General features: G+C 55.5%; 1 protein-coding gene across 1 annotated transcript; it reads left to right on the plus strand.

Annotated features, from left to right (window-relative positions):
• On the plus strand, window positions 1-27,209 carry Gpc1 (glypican 1). The gene is made up of 9 exons (XM_051154368.1): window positions 1-319; window positions 21,486-21,644; window positions 22,921-23,312; window positions 23,976-24,141; window positions 24,958-25,088; window positions 25,226-25,345; window positions 25,447-25,580; window positions 25,809-25,984; window positions 26,307-27,209. The coding sequence occupies exons 1-9, from the start codon at window positions 154-156 to the stop codon at window positions 26,537-26,539; spliced, it is 1,677 nt and encodes a 558-aa protein (XP_051010325.1). The 5' UTR covers window positions 1-153; the 3' UTR covers window positions 26,540-27,209.
• Window positions 27,210-27,778: the final 569 nt, after the last annotated feature.

Here is a 27,778-nt window from a genome sequence, read left to right on the forward strand (position 1 = left end):
GCCGGCTTTTGTTGTCTCCGCCTCCTCGGCCGCCGCCGCCTCTGGACCACGAGCCGCGCGCGCTGGGACCTTGGCTCTGCCCTTCGCAGACTGGGCTGAGCGGGCCGGTCGGGACCAAGGGTGGAGGGCGGCCAGAGAGCCGCGGGCCCCGCCATGGAGCTCCGGGCCCGAGGCTGGTGGCTGTTGTGCGCGGCCACCGCGCTGGTCGCCTGCGCCCGCGGGGACCCCGCCAGCAAGAGCCGGAGCTGCAGCGAAGTCCGCCAGATCTACGGGGCTAAGGGCTTTAGCCTGAGCGACGTGCCCCAGGCAGAGATCTCGGGTGAGTGAGGGAGCTGCGTCCGGGGGCACCGGACCCCAGTACTCAGGAGATCTGCTCTGGGTCTCTACCCGCGCCGCAGCTAGCCCCGGGCGCCAGAACCCGCCGCCTAGACTTGGAGTGGCCTCCTGCGCCTCAACTGGTCTGTACTCCGCGGCCCTCGCCTCCGAGCTCCGATCCGCTCTGTTGCTTCCCAGTTCGCAGTCACTATGCGCTGGGGTCCCTTCCCCAAAGCGCTGTTCTGGCCCGGCTAGGGAAGACTACTGGACTCAGGCACGGTGCGCTCCTTTTGGGTCAGGGCTGGAGCTAGGTGTCTTCGGCCCCTAGCCTGGCCCAGTGTGCCGGCGGGGCGACAGTCTCAGCTCCGGGACAGCTTGCCTGTCGCCCTTGCGGCGAAGCAAGCGGTAGCTCAGGGGCGATCTGTTGGGATGCAGATCCTGGTGGCAGCGGGTTAAGAACTTCTCTATGCGGACTTCTCCCTCCGGCGTCAAGGGTTGTGTTTAGGAATTCACGCGGGTCACAGCAGGAGCAGCCTAAGTGGGATTTATGGGCAGATCCTATCTTGCAAGCCTGGCTTCCAAGGAATTGTGAGCCCGCTGTGCGCTTCAGGCGACCCCAGGGCTCGCGGGGATTCCTGCCCAGGAACTTATGCCGGCCAGCGCCCCTGCCCTAGCGCTCTTGAGGTCGGACCCGGCGCTTGGGGCCCCCCTGGAGCTGCGAGCCCAGCTGCAGGTGGTCGGCGTCTTGGATCCCGCCCAGGGGCCTTGTCATCTCTTTGTAAGAAGAGCGGCCCTCCTGGCGGCGGCCCTCGGCCTGCAGCGCGTGAGAGCAATCTCTCCATTCCCTCCCTTCCCGTCCTTCTTCCCTTCCTTCATCCTTCCCTTTTACATTCCCTTTACCTTTCCCCGTTCCCTTCCCTTCCCCCTTCCCTTCCCCCTTCCCTTCCCTTTCCCCTTCCCTTTCCCCTTCCCTTCTTCCTCGGGAGCTCTGGGAACCGAATCTTTATGAGCTTGTAAAGACAGTGCAGTGTCCTGAGGACCTCCCAAGCCCCAGGCTTCACCCGAAAATGTATGTGGAGTTTTTCTGGATAAGTGTAACACCAGGGCCTTGGTGAAGAGAGAATTCCTGCTGCAACTGAGGGGGCTTGCAGACCAGAGGGCAAACTCAACTGGTGCCTTAGAGACTGAATGAGCAAAGTGACAGGATCACTCAGAGGGCATGGCCTGTGGCCTAACCTTGCTTGGGAGTGGTAGTAGGTTACCAGGCCTTGGAGCCCCTGTTCCTGGGACGAGACAGGAACCCACAGACACCTTGCTTGGCCTGAGTCTCTTGACTCTCTCCCTCTCAAGTGCTCCCCAGTACAGGCCTTTCTATGCCTCTCTCTACAGGCAGCCCTGTCATTGTCAAGGCCACCTCCTGAACTCCTCTGAGCACTGTCCGCCCTGGTGCCTGGCTGCAGAGGGTGCCCTGTTCACTTTCTGCCCTCCTCCAAACACAAATAAATAGGAACTTATGCCCATGACATCCTTGTATATCTTTTAACCCTGCCAGACTCCAGTGCATGGCATGCATGGGCGCATACACACACACACACACACACACACACACACACACACACACACACACACCAGCTTCAGGCCTTCTAGCCTACAGCTCCCCTTGGCATGGCTAGGCCTACTCATCCTGATGCCTTCTTGGGAACTGTCTTGAGCTTGTACCCACCCACAGTTACTGGGCCCATGTAGGCAGAGACTAGTAGAGTAATCAGTGACAAGGGCACTGAGAGGGCAAAATAAAGAAGCAGAGGTATTGGCGCTTCCAGAGAGCCTAGATCTGTCCTGAGGCTGGGGCATTAGGAACTCCAGACAAGCAAAATGCTTTGATGTCTGTGATGGCCTCTGATACTGTCAGTCTGGCTGGTGTGTGTGTGTGTGTGTGTGTGTGTGTGTGTGTGTGTGTGTGTATCCTGCAGAATTACAGCAGTCATACCAGTTGGGGTCCAATGTTTGTTCAGGGTCACCCTATTTATTGGCATGCAAGGCCCGTGTTCTTCTACCTTGCCTATTTGTGCTCCTCATAGCTGGTGCCACGCTTCCCTGAAACGGCCTAGCCTGCACCTCACAGCCTTCAGAGTGGGAGAGTATCTACGCACCCCAGGCCACTGAAGACAGTATTAGCACATGGACTGAGAGGAGCAGGGTGACCTCCCAGGATAGCAGCAGCTCAAGGGGCAGCCAAGCTCAGGGTCCTGTCTGGTTCTGTGCCACCAGACCTGGACTCTAAGGACCAGGCGCCCTCTGGTGGCCTCTAGTGGCACAGTCCTCCCTGGAGCTCTAATTTCTTATGCGATCCCTTTCCTACAGTCCTGTCCTGAGCTCCAAAGAAGCCTCTCTTCTAAGGAGTGTGAGGATCCCCCAGGTGATAGTACCTGCTGTTCTACTGGAGTCAGTGGGTGGTTGGGAGAGAGCACGGGTGGCTTTTTCTGCTCCCATCTTGGGGACCAGAAACAGCAGTGGGTAACAGAAGACTTCCCTTTTTATCAAACAGCACTGTATCAGACGAGCTGGCTCCCCCATTGAGGGCACTTTTTGGTTTTCTAGATGGCCTAACCAGGCGGCAGTGATGACAGCTGTCTCATTCCATAGACAAGAAGCAGTCTGGGGAGGTAGCCACTATGGTGGTGCCCTCCCTCTATGCCAGGGCCCTACAAGGGAGCAAGGTCTGGGTGAAATTGCTAGGAGACCACTGATGAACCACAGACATGGCCAAGCAAGTCTCTCTTGGCTTGCAGGACTGCTCTGGGCCACGAGTGTTACTAAGTGTGCCCCATGTGGTTAGTTCTGTCTCGGAGTGTTCACTTTGGACTCCAGGGCAGAGACTACCCCTGCCTGGTCTGGGTTGTCACCACAGAGCCTATCCAGGCTACTGGCCCCAAGTAGGTTCTTGGTGAACAATGGCAGATCGCGACACATGCCTCCCAGAAGCTGGAGTGCAGCATGATGTGGGGGGTGAAGACGGCCTCAGCAGAGCACACACAGCCCTCCTTAGGGTCTCCAGCCTGGGCAGAAGCGGGGGCTGGGCATCAGAAGATCTGAGAACTGCCGAGCTTCTCCTGTGCCCCAGAGTCACAGTGTTCCTGCCTGCCTGCCTGCCAGCCAGCCAGGGTGGGCACCTCACACCCGAAACCCACACTGAGTACCCACTAAGCCCCCAACAGGACTCTAGGTCTCTATGTGGGCTCGGGAATCTGAGGTGCCTGGGCCCGGGTGCCGTTCGCACCTCTTAGAAAGAGTTGTCTGACTTTCTCCAGAACCCAACAGAGTCCATCCCTCAGTTGAGGTCTGTGGCTCTCGGAAGTCACTGCCCCATTCCCCCACTCTGCACCACAAGTTTCTATGCGCCTTGTTCCTCCCAGAGAGAGACGCCCCCTGTGTGGCTGAGCATGAAGCCCGAGGTGGTCCTCACGCCCTGGAGTGGCACTAGGAGCTTGACTTTCATCATCCCCAGCGCATCACTCGGGCTTCTGTGTGCCCAAGGGAGCTGTGTTCCAGCAGGGCCGTCCGTGTGATGCAATGGCCTGGGCCTTTGCTGTAGCACCGAGGCTCTCGTGCTGGACAGGCTATCCTGTGTCTCCATGGAAACTTCCCATCTTGGGCTCCAGAGGCTTTCTGCAGCGTCAGCACACACTGCCCAAAGCAATGGTGTCCATCCGCTGAGAGTGTCCACAGAGGCTTTTTTTTTACAACTCCCGCACAAGCACTTATGAGAGAGAGGGACCGTGTGAAACACTGGCTAGAAGAGGACATCAATGCCAAGGAGGCCACATGTCTGGCTTTCTTAGGACACTGTCTGGCTAATCCCAAAACTTGTACTGGCAGCTATATCTCAGAAAAGCCAGAGCAGACCTCCTTTTCCAGGCTCTGTGTTCTGGAAGCCTCATGCCATCTCAGCTTGGAGAACTCAAGTAGGATTTTGCAACGTAGGCCTGGTAGGGCCTCAGAGCTGCTCTCTTTACTCTGCCTTTGGCTCCTTCTCGGGGGGGAGGGGCGGCTAGAAAGTCCTTTAACTGACACTACACAGACCAGAACAATGACCCTTCTCAGGCTCAAAGCACGTGACACAGGTGACCCAGAGTGGACACAGAGGTCTCCCGGTTATGTTTCTTGTCAGCCAATGACCGGCAGAGGCAAGCTGATCTTCATGAGCCAAGTCCCAAAAGAGTAGTAGACAGGCAGACGCCCTGTATACAGGGCAAGCCAAGGAGTATGGCAGGTGGGCCTGCCAATGATAGCAGTCCTAAATGACTGCTTGTGCAAGCCTCTGGTGAGTCTCCTTCACCTCGGAAGTGCCCACCCACCTCCAAAGCACTGCCGATGTACTGTCATGCATGCCGAGCAACAGGGCTGAGCCTTAGAGCCAGGTAGTTTCACTCAGCATATGAACAGGCCTCCACTTATGCTGCTGTTGTTATGTCTGTGCTATGTTCCTATAATCAGAATCTAGGCTGAAGACACACACACACCACACCCCAAGCTTAGAGCCTCTGTCCAGCCCTGACCTAACCTGACTGTGGGCACAGTCATCTGCTACAGGATGTCACTCATGTCCTTTGGTGGCTTCAAGCTTCTGCCTCCTGCCGGAACCCAAGCACCTTGCTGATGTTCTGCTGTCAGCCCTTTCTGGTGGTGTGTGAGAGAAGGCCTGGGCAGGCACCTGTATTGCTGGAATTCTCCTGTATGAGATTGTTGAGGCATGGTCCCCTGGGTTAATATGGTCCTCTCTCTTTTCCTTGGCCTCAGCTCCACCCCGACACCATGGAAGGGCTGTTGTGGGTGAGAGCACAGGGCAGCCAGGGTTGGGTGAGATGAGGGTGCCTAGATCTCTTGGTTCTTTTCCATCAGCGCCCCCATGCCAAGGAAGCCACTCCATTATGTGACAAGAATCCTTGGTGACCCCCTTAGAAACCAGCTCACCTCATCTCCTCCTCTGCCTATGCCCTCCCACTGCCTTCTCATTGCCCTGTCATGTGACCCCTGCCTCCTAGGACAGCCCCTCCTGTGCCCACCCAGGGCCACCTCTACCACTGTTGTGCCCAGTGTTCCCCAGCAGGCACATACACCCCTGCTTTGACTCTCACCTGGTCTTAGGTCCATTCGTGTGCTGAAAACCCCACGGTCTTCCTTTATGTCGTGTAGGGGACCAGCCCTGGAATTTGCCAGCGTTTCTACTTCTCAGAGTCGCCGTTCCAAAGCACAGTGAACAGGAAGATTTTAGTTTATTGCTTCACGGTTTGGGATGCTGGGGGCCTGAGTGCAGGCAGCAGGCAGGGTCCTCCCTTGGTGTACCTGTGGGAGGCCGTGAGCCCAGCCTCTCCCAGCATCCCGAGATTCGCTGGTGTCCCTGGCTTGTAAACCCAACCCGTCATCTTCGCATCACTCCTCCCATACATCTGTCTCTAAACTTCTAATAAAAAGCACTAGTTGTCTTGGGTTAGGGCCCGCTCGCATGCTCTTAATAGTTAATGTCTGCAGAGATCTCACACCCAAATAAAAATTACACCCGTGAGTCTGGGTGAGGGAGTCATGCTTGAATATACAGGTTTTGGAGACTCGGCTCAACAAAGACACCGCGATATCTACATCTCATTCTCGGCGCTTGTTTGGCATTTTCCCATCTGGCTGCAGAAATCCTGGGTTCCGTGTTTTCTGTCACACCTCTCCCCCGCCTGCCCCTTGCCCTGCCCGCATGAAGCCCTCTCAGCAGAGCTTCTCCCCATGGCTGCCCCTGCCTCTCGGAAGGACCTTCCTTCCACATCCAGGTGGCAGGTCAGAGTTCTCTTGCCGATATTCCAGGTCTGACACTATGCCATCCGTGGCCAGAACTGTAACTGCTAGCCCAGGGACGCATCTCTGCTCTATGTCACACAACTGCCCAGGGTGGGCAGGCAGTGAGGTCGTAGCCTGAAGATCCTTGGCTGGCAGCCAGTGGCACCAGTGGTACCTCAGACAGGCCACTTGCGAGCAGAAGACTCAAGCCAGACCGGAGGATCAACCCTTGGAAAGAGAGTCTTGGAGGACAGTAGAGGAGCAATGAACGAGACAGGCTGAGTCTGCTGGGGAGCCCCACAGCATGCCAAGCAGGCCACCTCCCCCGGGGCAAGGGCCAGCCAAACAGGCCGCTGCTCACTTGTACAGAATGCTCCCTAGATTCTGAGGAGGACTTGGCCAGGTGACAGGGCAGCCCCTGGGGGCTCCGTCAATCTTGCTCCCTGGCCACCTGCCCAGCCTCCCCCACCCACCCACCCTGAGAGGCAAGGGCCATGACAGAGAGCAAAACAGACAGAGAGTAAGCCCCCTGCGGACTGAACCTAGAAGCCAGTGCCAGAAGGTCAGCCTGTTGTGTCTTTGTGTGGGCATTACAGGTGGATGAGGCAAGCCTAGTTGGATCCTGGCCAATGCAAGGGCTCAGGAAGGAAATGCTACAAGATGGCCAAGAGATAAATGCTTCTGAGATCTGGCAGAGTGGGCACTCCTTAGCAGGCAGAGTCCCAGAGACTGAGCCCAGAGCCTAGCCTCACCGGAGGCCTTCTACCCTATCTAATTCCCACTTATATTCAGAATAAGTCACTGTCCCAGCCCAGATTTGGCAAGTGCATGTGTGGGGTACCAGCCGATGGTACTAACCTGAGCACTCACAAGTGCCTTATTTGAAATAGGAGACCTTCAAGTAGGCCTGTCTCATAGGTGCTGAAAATAGTGTCCAAGCCGCAAGGGTGTGAGATCGTGGGGGTAGAAATCTAGTTTGCAAGCCACAGACTCCCTCAGGTACAAGAAGGAATGGCACACTAAGGCATCAGAAGCCTGCACTGAAAGGATCAGATCAGGAGACTGTAGTATAGGTCCTCAGGGGTCACGTGAGGACACACCTCTTGGCCAGCTGGCTGAGTGGACAATGGTACAAGCTCGCCTCCATCTCAGCTAGCCACACCCAGGTAGCTCTCTTAAGGTCAGAGCTCGCCTTTCCCTAGTCACAGATGTCTGAGCCAAGCTGGCCTTCCGCCTCCTGAAGGACAGCGGAAAGCTGTCCAGTCTGGAAGACTTTTTTTTCCCCCTTTTGTCCCTGACTCAACACATTTAAGATCTAATGGGAAATTTAGTTGGAGCTCCCAGACCTTCCCAAATCCTGTGGTCCCCAGAATACAAAATGCAGCTACACCCACTGGTTTATAGTGAGGTCGGTGTGTTTGGCTTGCAACACTACCAGATGTGGGACGGGAGGGTGCTGATGAGGCCTTGAACAGGTCCCCACCTCCCCTAAGCTGTCCTGGCTTACTGTCACCTCAGATACACCTTCAGAAGTATTCCCAACCCCCCAGGACAGCTGTCGAGCATATCCGTGGCTGTGATCTGTGGGTGGCCATCCCTCCTGTTGTGTCTGACTACCTGTGGTCCTCTGAATTCATCCCCATGGTAACCTATAAAGACGTTTGAGGTGTGTCCTCAAGCATCACGGCCGCAAGTGCCCGCAAGAGGCTCTGGGGGCTACAGGGAATACATCCCACTTACTTATGACCATCTGCCAGTCTCTGGGGAAAAAGCTGATGCCACCTGCTGCCGGGGTTGGCTCAGGCGTTTACACATCTGTGGTTGTCATGGAGCTCGGGACACACTGGACGACACAGTTATCTCGAAGGGTGAGGCTCTTAGTTAATTCATTGTAATTCTTAGTAAATCACCAAAATTCCTACTACTAATTCACCATTTCTAACTTCTGCCTCTCCCACACTCTTGTTGTATCAGTACCCAGCACTCTCTGTACATCCTGGTATCCTAGGACTCCAGATTGGCACATCTCATCCAGTATGTATGCAATAGAGCTCTGGGCTGGTGGCCGTACATGAGACCCCCTGGGCACACCTGTCCATGGGTGAGGTGATGCTCTCCTAGCCAGGATCCACTGCCTGGACCCTCAGCAGCGCACTGTTCCTAGCAGTCAGGGGGTCCTGTGCTTAGCATGCTTCCCCAGGAGTTGGTAGGAACTCCCACAAACACCAGCAGAAGCACTTGAGTGGGAGTCATAGGCCCACAGGTCATGGGGACCTTGGGGTGGGGAGCAGAAGTGGACTCAAATCCAGAAGGGTGACAAATAGGCTGTAAACGGGGAGTAGCAAGCCAGGGGTCCTTACAGGAGCACAAGTGGACCTCAGAGTTCAGGAGTGTGGGTAGGGAGACTGACCCCCAGCTGGACTGTCAACAGTAGGACCTAAGACTTGGCTGGTGTAGAAACCACCAATGTTTTCATGTCCCTTTACTTTTTTGTAGCAGATAATTTGGAAGGTGGCATGCCTATCACAAGTTGGAAACTCCAGTGGGCTCTAAACCAGCTATCAGGTCTCACAACATAGTGTGCCCACAGGGAAAGGTGCACTACTTTGTTCTATAACAGTCTCACGTGCTTACTGAGTCTTGCGGGAAATAGAGGCCGGCTCCTCGGGTCAAAGAGGAGCCCTGGGTGTCCTCCACGGTCCTCTCATTCCATGCTTCAGAACTACACTCAGTCCTGAGGAGCTGACAGCCTCCACCAGATGGCACTGGGGCCCAGAACGGAGCCCAGGTGGCAAGCCTGGCCAGGCAGCGCTAATCTGTGACTAGGGTTGGGATGAGAAATGGCTGTGATCACCAGCCTGGACAGTGATGAGGTATGGGAAGGACACTGCTGGAGCACCTACTGTGTGCTGGGTGCTGTTCTTGGTGCTGAATCGTGGCAGCAGGCAGAGGGTTCTCCAGCCTGTGCAGCTGATAGGGTCAGTGAAGGTAGGCAGGCGGCAGTCTCCCTCTGAGCATGGCCTTGCTTGGCCCACAACCAAGTGTTGCTCACATCATTTAAAAGTATAGGGTTGAGCCTGGCACGGTGGCACATGCCTGTAGTCCTGGCACTCAGAGGCAGAGGCAGGAGGATCTCTGTGAGTTCGAGGCCAGCCTAGTCTACAAAGTGAGTCCAGGACAGCCAAGACTACACAGAGAAACCCTGTCTCAAAGACAAAAAATAAAATAAAATAAATAAAGGGTTATGGGGGTGCTAGGAGACCACTATGATGGCTCAGCAGATAAATATGTTTGCTGTACAAGCCTGAAGGACCTGTTTGATCCCCCAAAACCTATGTAAAAGTAAAAAGAAAGAACTGCCTGCACAAAGTTGTCCTTTGACTTCCACACCAGCGGGACGCACATACACATTACATGGACATATATACGTACGTACGTACGTACATACATACATACATACGTGCAAGAAGGGGGCTGTAAGTAAGTGTGGCTCAGTGGTGGAGCTCTGGCCCAGCACATGCAAGGCCGTGGGTCTTGTCCCCAGTACCATGAGGAAAAGAATGTGCTGAGAAATGGGGAGTGCTCGGGAGCACTGAGGCTGACAGCCACACACCTGCCTGAGTGACCCAACCCTAGGCTGCACAGGGCTGCGGCAACCATATACCTGACAAGGCAATTTAAGGGAAGAAGCATTTATTTTGGCTTACAGTTCAAGGATGCAGCCCATCGGGATGGTGGGAGGAGCCAGAGGTAGCTGGCTGCGTTATGTCCACAGCCAAGAAGCAGATAGTAAATGGCTGGTGCTCAGCTTGCTTTCTCCTTTTTGTTCTGTTTTCTTGCCATGCTGGGGAATCTGCCTTACTTAGGTCGTTGCTGTTATTAAACACCATGAAACGACTTGGGAAGGAAAGAGTGTTTTTCAGGTCCATTTGTGCAGAGAGAAGCCAAAACAGGAATTCAGACAGGGCAGGAACCTGGAGGCGGGAGCTGATGCAGAGGCCATGAGGGGTGCTGCTTACTGGCTTGCTCCTCAAGGCTTACTCAGCTGCTCTCTGAAAGCTCAGGGATGACACCGCCCATGATGGACTAGAGCCTCCAATGTCAATCTCTAAGTACGAAAATGCCCTGCAGGCTTGACTCTAGGGCCATTCTTATAAGAGCATTTTCTCAACTGAGGTTCTCTTTTCCCTAAATGACTTATCTGTGTCAAGTTGGCATAAAACTAGCCAGGACAGGGGGCTGGAGAGATGGCTCAGCGGTTAAGAGCACTGACTACCCTCCAGAAGTCCTGAGTTCAATTCCCAGCAACCACATGGTGGCTCACAGCCATCTGTAATGAGATCTGATGTGCACTGTATACATAATAAATAAATAAATCTTAAAAAAAAAAAAACAAAACTAGCCAGGACAGATTAAAGCCAGCATACACAACCTGTGTGTGCTAGGCAAGTGTTCTACCACTGAGCTACGTCCCTAGACCCCTTTTCCTTCTTTATCAATAGACTACAGCCCACGAGATGGTCCTACACGTGTCGAGTGGGCCTTCCCATTTGTGCCCAATCTAGAAACTTCCTCTGACAAGCCAAAAAGTTTATCTTCTAGAGGATCCTAAACCCTACCAAATTGATAAATTAACCAACACAGAGGTGATGGTCACGCCAGTGGCTGAGAATGTAGTGGCCTGTCTCCAAAGCAGGGCAGGGCCAGAGGTCAGCTCTGTGACTCTGGTGTGGGGTACCTAACTTAGCCTGTGTCTCCTCCTTGGAGTGGGGCTCCCTGAGCTGCCCTGGCAGACACAGTCCATTCTGAGTGTCAGGAAACAGCCTCCAGAGCTTCTGTTTGGCAGAATGGAAGTCTAGGGTCAGTGTGGTGGCATCTGAGCTGAGCTGTGTGGAAACAGGGAAAGGAAGGCATGCTCTCTGGCTGTTTGTGCTGTGTGCAACCCCAGCTCAGTGACACTGGGCTCTGAAAGAATGTTTGCCTGGGCTGTTGGAGAAAGCCACACCCTTGGCTGAGAACCTCCTCTTAAGGAAAGTAACCTGCTCAGTGGCCATTATCCTAGCACCAAGAACATCCCCTCAGTATCCAAGCCTGGTCTGTTGGACCCAGCTAACCCATCCAGGTTCAAGGTTGGCTGTGTGACCAAGGGCAGACAGCTGTGCCTCTGTATTTGTTCTGTGCCCCTTCTGAGGAGCTAGTGAGGAACAGGAAGGCCTGTTCTTCCACAGTGCTGTTTCTTCCAGGCAAGCTGAGAGGGAGAAACCCTCAGGAGAGAGAGAGAAGGCCAGGATCTGGGGAGGCTGAGGAGCCACAGAGCAGGGAGGTCCTGACTGCAGGAGAGAGACCTTCAGCAGCAGCCCACAGTGCTCCCTCCTGAGGGCCTGTCATGGAAAGCCAAGAATCGCAAGGAGGGCAGTGTCCCCAGGACCCAGCAGTAGTGAAGACAGGGCTGTGTGGATGGCAGGGCCCCAATCACTCTCAGGGCCACTGTTGAAAAATGGGAGCTGACTTTTAGGAAGGAAGCCAAGGGGAGGAGGGGCCAGGGAACATCACAGGTCTCAGGAAAGGCAGGAGGGAACAGGAGGGTGTCACGGGACCAGCTTCTTGCCAAGCCTGTGCAGGTAGCAGCCAGCAGTGACAGCGTCTCTGTATTGGATCCCACGCCCCGACCCAGGGCTGATGCTCCCTTGGGTAAGTGCTGGCTTCTTCCTTCAACCTCCAGGGAGCCAAGCTGCCTGCCCAGAGCCCCACCTGTGTGGATCAGTGTCACTGGATCCCTCAGTTCCTCTGTCTGCCAGCAGTCAGTGCCGGAGGCTGAGCCTGAGTGCATACTGGGGGGGACAGGGAGGACAAGACACCACCTCAGAACAGCTATGTGAGCATCCCTAAGAAGTGAGTTGAGGCAGAGAGTGGTCCCAGAAGTGCTTGGTGGGGCTGAGAGGGGCCTTTCTGTAATGGGTTGTGAGACTTTCGCCAGTAACAGGAAAAGTGGTTCTCCAGCAGGGCCTTGGCAGGCACTTGCCAGCAGTCTGAGGCTTCATTCTCAGAAAACTTGGCCAGGACCAGACAGGAATTTTGCCGACCAGTGCAATGGCAACATCTGACTCCAGCAAGGCCCACTGAGCCCCCTGGTTTTGCAGGTGAGGGTTCATCTGCATCTCTCATATCAGCCAAGCCTGGGCCCAGGGTCTGATGTGAGTGAGTCACTTCTGGGAACCTCCGTCATCTCCTCTGAACTGTGTGCCTGTGGGCAGATGTCCACTGGTGACAATGACTTCCGTTAGACCACGCCCCATGTCTTAGTTAGGGTTTCTGTTGCTGCAGACAAACACCATGACCAAAAAGCAAATTGGGAAGGAAAGAGTTTGTCCTGCTTACATTTCTATTTCTCTGTTCATTAAGGAGGTCAGGACAGGAACTCAAACCGGGCAGGAACCTGGAGGCAGGAGCTGATGCAGAGGCCACAGAGGGGTGCTGCTTACTGGCTCACTCCCTCATAGCTTGCCAGCCTGCTTCCTTATAGAACCCAGAACCACCAGCCCAGGGCTGGCCACACCCACAATAAGCCCTCCCCCATCAATCACTAATTAGGAAGATGCTTTACCGATGGATCTTATGGAGGCATTTTCTCAGTTGAGGCTCCCTCCTTTTTGATAACTAGCTTGTGTCAAGTTGATATAAAACTGTTCACCAAGGACTGCAAGATACAGCCATGAAAAGGCAGGACACCTCCGTGGGGAGACAATGACTGGCTGCCCAGCATAGTATGCAGTTACTAATTAACCTCTGTCCCCATTAAACGCTAATCCCCTGTTCTAGTTTTATTTTGTTGCTGTTGTTAAAAACAAAACCAAAAACAACAACAACAAAAAACACCCTGACCAAAAGCAACTAAAGGAAGTAACGGGTTTGTTTGACTTAAATTTCCAGGGTACAGTACAGGAAAATCAGAAGCAGGAACTTGAGACATATAGACACAGCACAGCCACAGTAAAGAGCTGAGAAATGCAAGTGCACCTATGCTGATGGCTTGTTTGCTGTCAGCCTTCTTCACTCTTACCCAGGGCGGGGCCTAGCCTAGGGGATGGTGCTGCCTACAGTGGACTGGATCCCACAGACATGATCTAGATAATTCCTCACTAGGGCTCTCTTCCCAGATGATTCTAGATTGTGTCAAGTTGAAGGTCAAAACTAGCACACTCTCCAGACCTCTCCCCTGCTTCTGACATGCACAATCTCGCTCCCTGTCTCTTGTGGGTTTGACAGTACTAGGGACCTCACTTGGCTTCGTTTATTGAGCTTGATATCCATCTTATAGCATCTCAGAATTGCAATATTCCATTTTATTGTTATAATTTGTTTACCCATTCAAACACCTGTCTTTACTGTTTGGTTTTGTGCATACTGTATGTGATATTCTTCCTTCATTCCCCCTCTCTCCTTTTGGCTCTCTTCTTTTATATGAAAAATTAATGAATTGTTTATCTGAGATTCATGGGTAACTGGTGGGTGGGTGTGTGAGATGGCTTAGAAGCAAAGTACATTTGCTGCCAAGCCTGGTGACCTGAGCTGACCCACAGAACCTACATCGTGACACATGCTCTGTGGCTCATGTGTACACACACACATGAATGTAAAAAACAAAACAAAACACCCAACTGGCACAGGCACCCTGGTTCCCTGCTACCCTCCTCTAACTGTGCTTGCAGGGAAGGGTGGAACCACAGCTAGAAGCACACGCATGCCCTTGCTGGGCAAACAGAGGTGCTGTCTGGGCAGCCCAGCCGAGGGAAGCTGTCCAGGCTCCTGCCTCTCAGCAGAGCATGTTGATACCTGCTGTAGTCTTTGACTTCCGCCTAGGAATTCCCCTGAGATGGGAACCTAGGGAAGGCAGCACTGGTCACATGGCCATTTCCAGCCAGTGACCTTGGGCACGTTGATTTGCCACCAGGTCAGAGGTAGACAATGTGTGTAGAGGAAGGGATTCTAACCCTGAAGCCATACTTGTGCTGCCTGACTTGCCTCTTGAACTTGCTTGGAGGAAGGAGGAGTGAGCTGGTTATAGCGGTGGCCTTGTTGCAGGACCGTCCACGCTGGGCAAATGTGCCCCTGCCTATTGTATGTACACATGTTTTATTTAACATGAGAACTGACATAGCTGCTGGGGAGAGGTGAGAAAAAGGAAGTGGAGCTTACTGGGGGTAGTGAGGTGAGCAGGCCTTGCCACGAGATAGGGGCTATGCCCAGGAGGATGGCTACCAAGCCAGGAGGAACAGCTGGGCTGGCAACCAATGGCCCCGTGCTTTGCCGTGGGCTCCATCCTGGCTGGGTTGTAGTATCTCTTTACCATGTGTGCCAGTTTGGGATTTACAGGGCTATGGTGGAGCCTGAACTGTGTAGCTGTATTCCATGTGGACACATCTGAGGAAGCAGGACCAGCCTATCCCGTAGGCCTCCTCAGCAGCCCTGTGGCCCAGAAGTGGTCTGGTTCTCCAACTAGATGAGAAAACAGTGTAGAATGCCAGGATGGATGGTGTGAACCCTCTGTTTCACATATATCCTGCCTGAACCCCCACGCTGCCCCACCTGGGGATTGGCTATGAACAAGGAGGCGAGGCTGAGGTTCCTTGAGTTGGTGAAACAACCACAAGCCCTGAGTGGGCTCTGCCCTGCAGCCAAGTCACAAGGCATGGTCTTGGTAGACATAAACACTGGGGCAAAGCCTTTTGCACCAGAGAGACTTTTTGCCGTGCTGAGGCACCTCCTACCCAGTATTCACAGGTTAGGTGGCCTGAACGGGGAGTAGGTAGTTTAGAGGGCAGCCATTGGGTCTTCTTTTGAGAGTCTTCCAGGTCCAAAGTCCCTTGTTTGAACAGCTGCTCACCCAGCAGAGTCCTATTTCCCCGGCAGTGTGACTAGGAAGGCTGAGGGGACCTATGTATTTCAGGTAGGAAGTGTAAGTAGGTGGCTTTCCCCAACTGGAATCAAAGACTGGAAAGGGGAGGCAATCAACTGAGTAGGAGAGTAGCCTGAGAAGAGTTTGGGGCTAGTTTGGCTGGTATGGATGAGAGACACTATCAGAGACCTGGAGGCAGGGCCTTATGGGATTGGGTCCTCAGGGCAAGGGGTATTAGGACTGAGAGACTGTGGTGACCTCTGAGCACCCAGAAAACAGTGGAGAGCTGGTGTTCTGCTGGAGAGGGACCCCCTCAGTGCAGTCACCATCCATGGTCCTCTCTAGCTAGCCCTAGGTGCCCATGAGTATGTGCCCTGCCCAAGCCAATAAGCCAGAGTACCCACTTCATGCCATCCCTACCCCTGGCCTGAGACTGGCAGAAAAGGCCTGATCCACAAGTCATCAGAAATGCGGGAAAACACCCACTGCAGGCCTAAAATGAGGGGGAGGGGGTCCGCAGTCGCCTACTGTTTCCAGGGAGACAGGGGAGGGCGGCGCTGACATGCCATTGAAGGCTATGGGAGGAGGTGCGTCCCAGGGAGCCGCCTTCAGCTGTGTGCACCATTGAGACTGCCGCTGCCCTGCTGGCCTGGGCTGCGGAGTCCACCATGCTGCCCAGAGCCCATACCCTCATCTTGGCCTTTCCTGCTGAGTCCTGCTGCTCTGTATTTCACTGGCACTCGGAATCCCACTTGCCATCCGGAGTGCATCCACAGCTGGGGACACCGCTGGAGCAGCCATCCAGGAAGAGGGTTCTAAGTAAGGCCAGGAGGGTGCCCACTAAGCTGGTACCAGGCTAAGTCTCCTAGCCGCCATCTCCATCACCATTCCTCCCTGCATCCCCCTCCCCCCATGTTTTCACCTCTTATCTTCAGCTCCATTTTCTCACAGCAGCTGCACCCCAACCACAGCCTGTCTATGTCTTATTCCCTTCCCATCAAAGAGCTTGGTCACTAGCCCTGGTTTCTACTTAATGTCTCTCCAGCTCCCACCTTCATCCCATCCCCATCTCCCCGAAGTTGTACTGCACCATCCTGACTACCCCTGCCTAACCCCATCCTTCTGTTTGCACCCCCACCTGGCTGCCGCAGCACCCTTCCTCTCCTGAGCCCAACCCCCTGCCTTTCCCCCAACCCCCACCGCAGCCTTAGCGCACCCTTTCCTCCCCCCCATCTGCCGCGCCCACTGCGGCAAGCCCCTACCCTGCCAATCACATCGCCTTCTCTCCCCTCCCTCCATCTCCTCCTTGCCGCAGCCCCCCTCTAAGTGCCCCCCTATGCCTGCCGCAGAGCTCAGCACTCTGTGCCAGCCGCGCCCACTGCACCAGTGCCCCCTCCTCACCGCGCCGCCGCCAGAGCAGGCGCCAGCATCTGCAGATCCTGCTTGCCGGCTCCAGCTGCACAGAGCCATCCCTGTTGCGGAGGAGGCAGCGGTGGGAGCTGCAGGTGTCGCCCAGGCTTTGTTCGCCTGGGCCTGGCCTGATGCTGGAGAGGCAGCTGGCAGGAGCCCTTGCCTGCCCGGAGATGACCCCTCCCATGGAGCCCATAGAAGTGCCAGCAGCCGATGCCCCCCCAGTTAGGGGTCCTCATGCGTGATGGAGGCTCTTCTTGGTGATGTTGTCATTTGGGTGAAATGGAGACAGGAGTTTGGGGTCATGAAAGCATCCAGGAGGGTGGGAAATATCTGGAGTGAGGGGGAGGGTAATGCTTGGTGCTTTTCCCATTTCAGAGATGGGGTTGAAATGCCTTCCTTCAGGTGTGACCCTCGGGGACTAGACTGGTGCAGGTTTGTTGGGGACCACAGACAGGCAGCAGTAAAGGCCCCTGGAGCCTGGGCAGCCCTCAGAAAGTTGAGCCATTTGCTCCTGGCTCTTGGATACCACCGGGCTGTCACATGCTGGAGACCTTCTGCCTCTGGAAAAGAATCCAGGAGCACTGGGAGCTGGTTGACTTCTCCAGCATTGGTCAACAGAAAGACCTGCTCTCGGAGACAGCACCTGGGGAGGGGAGCGGAGGGGAGGGGAAAGGAGGGGAGCCGGGGCATCTCTCTTGGCTGTGGCAGCTGTGGTTGCTGAGAGCTAGCCTCTGATTAGGGGTGGTGTGGGAAGCAGGTTTTCCATTCTGTACCGTCTGTCCATCCAGTGAGCACAGGAAGCTTCTGGAGGGATGGGCTTGGGGGGAGGGAGTGTGGCATGACTCCGCAGTCTCTTGTGAAGGGTGGAGGGTTTCAGAGCATTGGGGGGGGCGTGCAGGACAGGTCAGAGAGGACCGTGGGCAGCATCAGAAATGCCCTCAGGATGCTGGACTTGGCTAAAGCCCTGTGGTGACTGCGATGATCAAGAGGGAGTGCTATCTCTGTCAGGGAGGAGCAGACGCTGCAGCTGGCAGCAGGTGGCAGGAGGGTGTGACCCTGAAAGGTAGGAAGCCACAGGCTGCTGTCTGCTCTGGAGGATAATAGGGGTGGGGGTGGGCGTGCAGACAGCCAGATCTGGGAAGAGGTAAAGAAGAGGTTGCTGCCCATGGGTTTGCTGCAATGGGGGCGCCATGCTGGGTGTCCCAAAATTCAGGAGCCTGGGAATTGAGGAGGCTTTGGGTTTTAGGGGGCAAGGCTTAGAAAAAGGAACTACGGTGGGGGAAACCTGCCATGAACAAATAGCTTTTCCCCCAGATGAAACCTGGAAGCCCCAGGGGAGGGCAGTACCCTAAAAACCAAGGAGGGAAAGATCTGAAAAAATGAAATCAACTCTGGTTGATAGAGATGGATGGGGTCAGAGGGGATCAATACTGCTGCTCCCTCACACCTTCAGCGCTGGGAAGGAGGAAGCTACTGGTGAGCTTATCCCTTTAGGGTGGAAGTTAACCTCCTTTCCTCCCCCCCCCCACCCCCGATCTCCACCCTGGGGATTGGACTGAGAGAAGGCACAGGTATTTGGGAGGTACTCCAGCGCTTCTCTGCACGTGTGGAGAGCTTTGCAGAGCCTGCCTCTGCCACGTTGAGCACCTCAGCTGACAGAGCCACCTGCGGTTCCAGCCTCAACTGGGCTAGGGTTCAGCAGGCAGTTGAGAACCTTCCTGCCTTTGACCCTTCAGCAAGCAGCTCTGCCCTGCATGGGCTTCTGGGCAGCCTGGCCCAGCCTGCCCGGGGCCCTCAGGCCGGTGCCCGGGCTCTGGCTCCGTGTCTTCACTCCCGTGTTTGTCCGAGGAGGGAGGGAGGGACGGGGGCGGTGCTGGGGCAACTGGAAGAGCGCAGGTCACCGGGCTGGCTGGGTGAGGTGGCCAGGCAGAGCTTGGGGGGGGGGGAGGGGCGGGGTGGGACTTGAGGGGAGACCGTCGGATGGGGTGTGTTCATAGTGGCTAACCAATAATCTCATGAGTCTCACACATCCAGAGCCCGCAGTGGAGTGAAGCAGGTGCCTGTTTCTTGAGTGTGTGTCCTTACTTAACCTCTTCTTGTTTCAGCTTCGCTCTCCCATCTATATGGTGAGGGGTGGCACCTGGGTCCGCCAAGATGGAGGAGAAGATCAGGGGAGAGGGAACAGTGGGAGGGGCCAGCGAGGATGTGCCCATCTCTATTCTGCCAGAGCTCTAGTGTGCATCCTGGTCCTTGATTTTTTTTTCCACCTGAAATCATAGGCCTACACCACATGCCTTTACCCTGGGTGCCCCTGCCACAGCTGAGCCCGAGGTGAACCCCATACTGACACCTGTAGCCTTCACCCAGCTCAGTGCTGGAGTCAGGGATGGATCTTCCTCTACAATGCTCCCCATAACCCTTCCTCAGGCTGTAGGAGTGACCCCTTCAATTCCCCTACTCAGAGAGAGGCAAGAAGCTATGGCCTGGAGCAGAGCAAATGGAAGGTCCTGTGCTCAGCCCTGCACCTCGTTGGGCAGGTGGTCTGCTCACTGTGCCCAGCCCTTCCTATTCTAGAAGAAGGGATTAGAACAGATGCAGACCGGGGCAGAGGGAGGGGGGGCACCCAGGCTTGCAGCTCCCAGCTGTCTGGACCCCACCCCATCCTTTTCTTGAGGTTGGGTGCTTGATAGCATGTTGGCTCCTAGGACCTACAGCCTCTGTGAGGGGGCAGGTACTCTGGACAGGAGGAAGAAAGCAGAGGGCACAAGGTAGGGGAGCAGTGGGAGGGGCAGTCAGCATGTGCCTCCTACCCCTGACCCCCTTTTCACTTGATTCCCCCAAGCACCCTTGAATCAGAATACAATTCCTTCTGTTCTCCTACCAGCTGTCAGCCACTGCCCTGCTCTGTGGGCCTTTGGGGACCCTGAGACCAGATGGGACTCAGCTTGTGGGGATGAAAGTCCCCACAGGGTTCTGGGATAAAACACAGCTCCCCTACCTCAGTAAGCAGGAGGAAGGGCCTCAAGGCCAAGCCTGAGACCTGAGAGAGCAGAGCTGAAGGTTGCAGTGCCGCAGGGTGCTGGAGGGGGTATAAAAGGGGTGAAGAGCCGTCACCTATCCTGGCTCTTCTTGCCGTCTGGTACCCCCCTGACACCTCCCCCCAGGTCCACATCTCCAAGCAGCTTTAGCACCTGGGAATATGTCTCTTCCATGTCATGTCAAAGTCACAGAGGCCACACACAGGTCCGTCCTGCAGCCCACACTCACACAAGACAAGAATGTGATCATGTCTCTTTTTTTTTTTTTTTTTTTTTTTTTTTTTTTTTTTTTTGGTTTTTTGAGACAGGGTTTCTCTGTGTATCCTTGGCTGTCCTGGACTCACTTTGTAGACCAGGCTATCCTCGAACTCACAGCGATCCGCCTGCCTCTGCCTCCCGAGTGCTGGGATTAAAGGCGTGCGCCACCACACCCGGCTCTGTGATCATGTCTCTTAAGGGTGAATTCACCCTCAGAATCATTCCTGAGGCGGGGGTCTCCACTCCCATCCGGTGGGTGAGGATTCACAGAAGCCAGGCCTCTGTCCCCTACACATAATGAACACATCCTGAGGTAGATTTCTGCCCCTATACACTTCGTGGTATGCTGTCTGCTTTCCTCTGGCTCACCTCAGAGTCCTCCATCCCGTGATGGCAGCTTGTAGCATCACATCCCTGAGTCCTCAGCACCTCACCTTTCCCGTCCTTCTACCTTTCCACCAACCAAGGTTAAGCAAGGTTAAGGCAAGACAGTCTTTGGCACCCAGGGGCCAGCCCTGGCACCTACTCTGGGCTCTGAAAACTGCATCTCACTGGCTTTCTGGTTTCAGCCCTACAATTATAACATCAAGGTCAGCATGCCAGGCTGAGGGAAGCTTCTAGAATCCCTGCTGGCCCTACCCTCTTTCTAGACCCTCCACCTAAGGCTGGCCACCTATCTCTACCTCTCCTCTGTCTGACCCGTCCACTTCCTGTGGGGGCTGTAGGGCTCTCCTCAGGCTCAGACACAGCAATGTGACCTGTGAGGAGGGAGTGGGACAGCCCAGGGGCAGGGGCAGGGGCAGGCCCACTGGGTCTTGAATAACTCAGCCTCTCAGTTCATTAGGACAAAGTCTGATCTGCAAGCCTCACATTCTCTGTAAACAGGTCCCCGAGGCCTTAGAAGAAGGGTTAACACATCCCTTTGAGAGTTTCTTCTGATACCAGCAAACTCTCTTGGGTGTGAGGCATCTGTCCAGTGTGTGCCGTAAAGGCTCCGTGGTAGACACTTCACGGCTGGTTGTGTGTCCAGAGCAAACCCTGTTTGCAAGTAGAAATCAACATTGCCTTGAGTGGTGCTGCTTCAGTGCCACCAGGAGCTGACACCCCCCACGTGGCAGCCGAGGATAATATGGGAGCGTGCCCAGCTGCGTGGGAACCTTAGGCCAGGGATTGGGTGGCCTCTTTGGGACCCAGTGCCTTCACGGAGCATGCTTTTCTTCACACTGGTACCCGGGGTCCTGCAGAATGCAGCCGCTGGCCCCATGGAACTGTCTTCACTGGGCGCTTCACTGTCTGTTGTCATTCAGGGGTGGCTGGCTGGCTGAAGCTAGGTGACCTCTGAGACTGGGGCGGGCCAAGAAGAGGCTGGGATTTTTTTCTTCTTCTTCCTCCCCTGGCTGAGGCATCTGCCAGGTTTCCAACCTAAGTTGGGCCCCTCCCTCTCCATGCAGTGTCCCAGCTGGCTCTTTGGGAGCCCTGCTACGGCTCTGCTTGTGTGCCTGAGATGCTGGGATATGTCACATAGTACTCCTGTTCCAAGGCTCAGCCCTCTGATAACTCAAGAACACCTGTTATCCCCCATACCTGAATCTTACCAGAGACCCTGAAGCACAGAGCCACAGGAGCCCAGACTTGCCCTACCCCCACCCCGTCCCTGCCTTCACAAAGGGCTCCTGCCCTGAGCGGAGCCGTGTCTTGGGCCACTTCTCCCCCTCATGCCACCTTTTCCCACCCCACAGGCGAGCACCTGCGGATCTGCCCCCAGGGCTACACCTGCTGCACGAGTGAGATGGAAGAGAACCTGGCCAACCATAGCCGAATGGAGCTGGAAACAGCACTCCATGACAGCAGCCGTGCCCTGCAGGCCACGCTGGCCACCCAGCTACACGGCATTGACGGTGAGTGGGGGCTGGAGGGCGGGGACTTGTAGGTGTGGGGTAGGACTTGGGACTATGATTTGGACGGTTAGTGTAAGCAAAGGGTTCCCCTCTTCCTGCCGGGTTTGAATGGAACAATGAACCCCAAGTTGTCAGAGCCCTGGGGAGATGGACCTTCTCCTCAGAGGGGAACAGCTGTTCTTGGAGTGCCTTTGTGTCCCCTGAGGACCTATAGAGGGCTAGCCTGTATCTTCTGGGGTCCATGTGGTAGGCCTGCTCTCCCAGCTCCCTGCCCTGAGGTGGCTGCCTCTTGGCCAGGGGCAGAAAGACTCCTGTGCGCTTCAAGAGGCCAAGTTAGCTGCCTTTTAGCACCACTTGTTTCCGAACCCCTCATGTGGTCTCACTGCATATGGGCAGAGAACAGCGGCCCAAACGATGATGGCGTGTTTAACTGGAACTGTGTGGTATTCGTGGTTAAAAGAGTCTCCTAGAAAGGTAACCTGTCAGCATAGAGGTTCATTGTCTCCAAAAGGGATACAGGGCCCAGGCAAAGATGCGCTCCCTGCCACAGGGTGGAGCTGGGAAAATAGAAACTGTAAAGCACGATGCTGTGAGTCTGTCTAACCGCAGCTGGGCCATAGCCTCCAGCAGACACCCCAGAAAATAGCAGCTGGAGATATGAGGGAGCCTCTAGGCTTCTGCGTACTCTGACACTCTGTTACTCAGCGTGGGAGGGAGGGCTCCATGCCAGACATGTGGAATGCAGTGAGACCTCCTCGGACCTTAGAAGCTGCTGTGCGTGCTCACACCTTTCCACCCTCACCACAAAATGTCCATCTGAGGTGCTGGTTTGCAGCAGGGTGGGGTTTGCTGGGGAGCAAGAGAAAGAGAAGGGTTGCTTGGGGCAACTGAGAACACTGGGGTGGTGAGAGAGACAAGGCAATTGGCAGGTAAGCAAGGGTCCTCTCCCAGTAGCACCCACTACTGCCCCTCCGAGAATGCATTGTGCATCTCAGCATCTGTTGATTTCTAAGGCCCAACTCAGGAATGGCCTCAGGAGCTGGCGGCTCCACAGGGGCCTACATCCCTACAGAGGGCGTTCCTGATTTCTGCACCCCTAGTGAGGAAAGAGAGGTCTCCAAGAGCCCGAGGGACTCCCTGCAAGATGCTACCCAGCTTTTATTGACCATATAAGCAGGTTCTGAAGAGCAGGGGGTATCCTACCAAGCCCATGAGTAGACTGGCAGAGAAACAGAGCCCCCTCAAGAGGTCATGCCTCTCCTCTGTGTGTGCACAGACCACTTCCAGCGCCTGCTGAATGACTCGGAACGCACACTGCAGGATGCCTTCCCCGGAGCCTTTGGGGACCTGTACACGCAGAACACTCGGGCCTTCAGGGACCTTTACACCGAGCTGCGCCTCTACTACCGTGGTGCCAACCTGCACCTGGAGGAGACACTGGCCGAGTTCTGGGCTCGGCTGCTGGAGCGCCTCTTCAAGCAGCTGCACCCCCAGCTGCTGCTGCCTGATGACTACCTGGACTGCCTGGGCAAGCAGGCAGAGGCGCTGCGGCCTTTTGGGGATGCCCCACGGGAACTGCGCCTGCGGGCCACCCGTGCTTTTGTGGCAGCACGCTCCTTCGTGCAGGGCCTGGGTGTGGCCAGTGATGTAGTCCGGAAGGTGGCTCAGGTACACATACTGCCCAAGGCTCTGAGCAGACCCTTGGGAGTCCCTCGTGCTATGCCCTCGGTGCTTGGTGTCCCCCACACTCCTCCCTATTCTCTGAGCCTTTTGGGCCCTCAGCTTCACAGCTGCAGCCCATTGTCAGTTGCTCACTGTGGGGCCTCACATGAGCGTCCACTCTTAAGCCTGTCCATCCGCTGCCCAGTCCTGTGTCCTTAGCTAAATGAAGCTGTGGGCAGGATGGAGAGGGCCAGTGGACTGCTGGGCTCAGGAAACAAGAAAACGATATAGCTGGGCCTTGAGCAAGCTGAGGCCTTGCAGGCAAGCACAGTAGCTCACTGCATGAGGCAGCGCATGGCAGGCCCACCTGGGGAAAGGGTATGGGGAGGGCACCAGCATTAAACTGCACTGCCCCATCTCTAGCTAGGTGCAGTAAGTCACCTCCCAACTTGGTTACCTTATCTGCTGTGAAGCCTAGTGACAGCAGGATGCCGTAGTGTCCTGGGACTGTGACACTAGAATGGGTACCTGAGACAGCCTGAGCTAGGCGAAGTCCCACAGCCAGCTAGAGCAAAGCCTGGATGTTCTGGCTTGCATCCCAAGCCCTTCACACTGGGTGACCTGTAGCACAAGGACAACAGGGGGGCTCAGGCTGCCTTTGTTCTCCAGGTACCTCTGGCCCCAGAATGCTCTCGGGCCATCATGAAGTTGGTTTACTGTGCTCATTGCCGGGGAGTCCCTGGTGCCCGGCCCTGTCCTGACTATTGCCGAAATGTGCTCAAAGGCTGCCTTGCCAACCAGGCCGACCTAGACGCCGAGTGGAGGAACCTCCTGGGTGAGCTCCGCCCCCAGGCTGTCTGGCCTGCCCTTGGGAGCACCATACAGGGGTCCTGGGAGGCAGTAGTCCCTAGCGTGGGCCAAATGAATGGCTTGAGGGCCTGATCTGGGCGGGGTTTAGGAGTCAAGGGACAGAATTTATTGTCCCAAGGCATATGGTGGAATAGCTGCCTCAGCATGCATAGACACCAGCACATAGGTGATAAATACCAATGTACATAGACTTACACGTGTGCAATCTGGCATGAAATGTATGCTACACACAGTGGGCCAGTCTGTGTGGTGTGCACAGACCAAGTGCAGGTGTGCCTACATGTACATGTGCTGGCATACACACTTGCCAACACGTATGAATCCCTCTGTACATCTGTTGATATGAGGCAAGTTAGCCTGCATACATGTTGGCACTATGAGTCAATATGTGCATGCCATTACATCTGTGCTGTATGAAAGCATGCACACGCAGACACAGAGTTCGTGTGTTCAGGGTCTGGTGTGAGGCATATCTACACACATATACATCAGCTTATGTAGTGGGCCAGCAGCTAGTCATGCATGTTCAACACCTGCATGAGCTAACATGGACATACATGGACACGAACTAGGCAAGATTACCAGATGGGCCTGTGTGTTTGTGAAAACCTATGCACTGTGTGTTGGTATCCACTCTTTAATGAGTGCTCTGAGCTGCACTGGAGTGTAAGATGGTACAGTCTGAATGTGAGCTCATGTGACCCTCTGACTGGTGCTGCCGAGACTGTGTCACTAGCGTGCACATGTGATGTATGTGCATACATCTTAACACCTCTGCCAGACTCCATGGTGCTCATCACTGACAAGTTCTGGGGGCCATCGGGTGCGGAGAATGTCATTGGCAGTGTGCACATGTGGCTGGCGGAGGCCATCAACGCCCTCCAGGACAACAAGGACATACTCACAGCCAAGGTGTGTGAGGGCCGGGGGCTTGTGGGGGGCGGGGAGGGTGGACACTGCGGGCATTGAAGGGTCTGTCCCAGATACGGCCCTACCTGGGCCTGAGAAACCCCGCTGTCCCTCCAGACCCCTCTTCGGTATCTCCCCAGGTCATCCAGGGCTGTGGAAACCCCAAGGTCAATCCCCATAGCTCTGGGCCTGAGGAGAAGCGTCGACATGGCAAACTAGCCCTACAAGAGAAGCCCCCGACAGGTTCTCTGGAAAAACTGGTTAGTTCAACCATCTCAGCGACCACACCCATGTCTACGTGGGCGGGGATAAAGGTAGTCTGTCCCCCAGGCTTCTCACTGGTCTGACTGACATCCAACAGGTCTCTGAGGCCAAGGCCCAGCTCCGAGACGTTCAGGACTTCTGGATCAGCCTCCCGGGGACACTGTGCAGTGAGAGGATGGCCATGAGCCCTGCCAGTGACGACCGCTGCTGGAATGGAATATCCAAGGGCCGGTAGGTACTCAGCACTGGCCACACTATGAGTGGCCTGGAGCGTGGCAAGCCTGGCTAGAGGATCACACACCTTCACCAGCTCCTAGCATTGAGCACATGACCCCAGCCATGGGGCCTGCGTGAGGCTCACTGGCTCTCGAGGTGTTGTAGGGGTGCAATGTGCTATATGGTTAGTCTCCTTTGCAAAAGCTAACGTAATGAGTTGTGGCTCTGACTACCCCTTTCCAGGTACCTACCTGAGGTGATGGGTGATGGACTGGCCAACCAGATTAACAACCCTGAAGTGGAAGTGGACATCACCAAGCCAGACATGACCATCCGGCAGCAGATCATGCAACTCAAGATCATGACAAACCGTTTACGTGGAGCCTATGGTGGCAATGACGTGGACTTCCAGGATGCCAGTGAGGCCCGCCGGGGCTAGGGTGGGCAGGGGAAGGGATCTGCCCTGCTCAGAAGAGGAAGGGTACGAGGCCTCTCCAGACTTCTCTGCCAGGGCCCCTCAGCCCTTTGCCCTCATGGATGCTGTAAGGGCCCCACGTCCTTATAGCACAGTTGAAGCCCAGCCAGGATATCCATCTGGCTATCATGGAACAGGTGGGAACAGCAGAAGGCAGACCTAGGGACTGTGTCTTCAGGTACAGCAGGCCGTAGACTCCCAGTGTCACCTAGCACTCAGGTGCCCAGGTAGGAAGAGCCTGCTATACAGCCTCCTGTCCTCCCCAGGTGATGATGGCAGTGGCTCAGGCAGCGGTGGTGGATGCCCAGATGACACCTGCGGCCGGAGGGTCAGCAAGAAGAGCTCCAGCTCCCGGACCCCCTTGACCCATGCCCTCCCTGGCCTCTCAGAGCAGGAGGGACAGAAGACCTCAGCCGCCAGCTGCCCAGAGCCCCACAGCTTCTTCTTGCTCTTCCTCTTCACCTTGGCCCTTGCAGCAGCCAGGCCCAGGTGGCGGTAACTGCCCCCTAGCCCCAAGGACTGTCTTGGCCAAAACATACAACAGACAATATTTAATTCCCTTGGCCCTCAAGGCTGAGGGTGGGATATGGAGACAGTAGCTCTGAGTGCTGGGGCAGGGTGCATGGGGATCCTGGCCTCCTGGGTCTGGCCATGCCTGTCACCCTAGCTTTTAATTTTGTATCAGGTCAGCTGCGAGCCAGTGTCCCCAAAAGCCATGTATTTCAGGGACCTCAGGGGCACTTCTGGCTGCACACTCCTCCCCTACCCTCCTGCACCACCCCCAGAAGCTCATGAGGCCAACCGGAAGGGTGACTTTTAGCTACAACCTCCTGGAGACCTCAAGTGAGCCTGTGCCTTCCTCTCCTGCCTCTTCCCACTGGGGACTCCCCACCAGACCCCATGGGTCATAGATGTCAAAAACTGAGGCCCATCCCTCAGCTCCCCAGGAAGCCTGCAGGGGACACCGGTATGTCATTGTCCAGGCTCTGGCAGGGCCTTCATGATATGCATGACACCTTCTACTCAGAAGAAGCTCTGCAGCCAGGATCTCCACACACACCAGACCAGGACCCTGTGCCACTGTGGAACTCAGTGAATGTGGTCCTCAAAGAAGACCCACTGTGGGGTTCCTCTAGTGTGACATAGCTGAGGTGGCAGCTGGCATGGCCACACTGGGCTTAACTCTGCCACACTACTTGAGGGTGTGCTCTGTCCTCCCACCCACACATGGGCTCACAAAGACTGGCCTTGGGGGTCCAGATGAGAAACCTCACTTCAGGGGAATAGCCAGCCAGCCAGCCAGATCTAGCCCCTGTCCCACTTAGAAAGGTCACCTGGCCACAGGGATGCTGGGTGGCTGGTGAAACTTCAGCTCAGGATCAATGGGACCTGGCACTGCAGGTCAGGAGGATGCCTGGGCCCCTTCCTGACCCAAGCAGCTCTGCAGGAGCTGGGGGAACATTGGCAGTCAAGGGCTTTTACAGACACGCACATCCAGACCCTCGGTGTCCTTGTCCGCTGAGCGCTGCATCTCAGCCTTCCCTGACAGCACTGGAGAGGCTCAGGCAACACTTGCATCCTGTTATCCTCCTGCAGCCTTGAGACCTGGGGGCACCTGGCTTACCGAGGCTGTCAAGGCTCCTTCCCCTCCAGGGCCTTGGGGATGCTGAGCTGCTATAGCCAGGAAGACAGTGGTCCTGATATGCTGAAGGCCTAGGAAGAGGCTGCTTACCGCTTT

Source organism: Acomys russatus, chromosome 12 (assembly GCF_903995435.1).
Source record: "Acomys russatus chromosome 12, mAcoRus1.1, whole genome shotgun sequence".
In the NCBI taxonomy this organism is placed as follows: domain Eukaryota; kingdom Metazoa; phylum Chordata; class Mammalia; order Rodentia; family Muridae; genus Acomys; species Acomys russatus.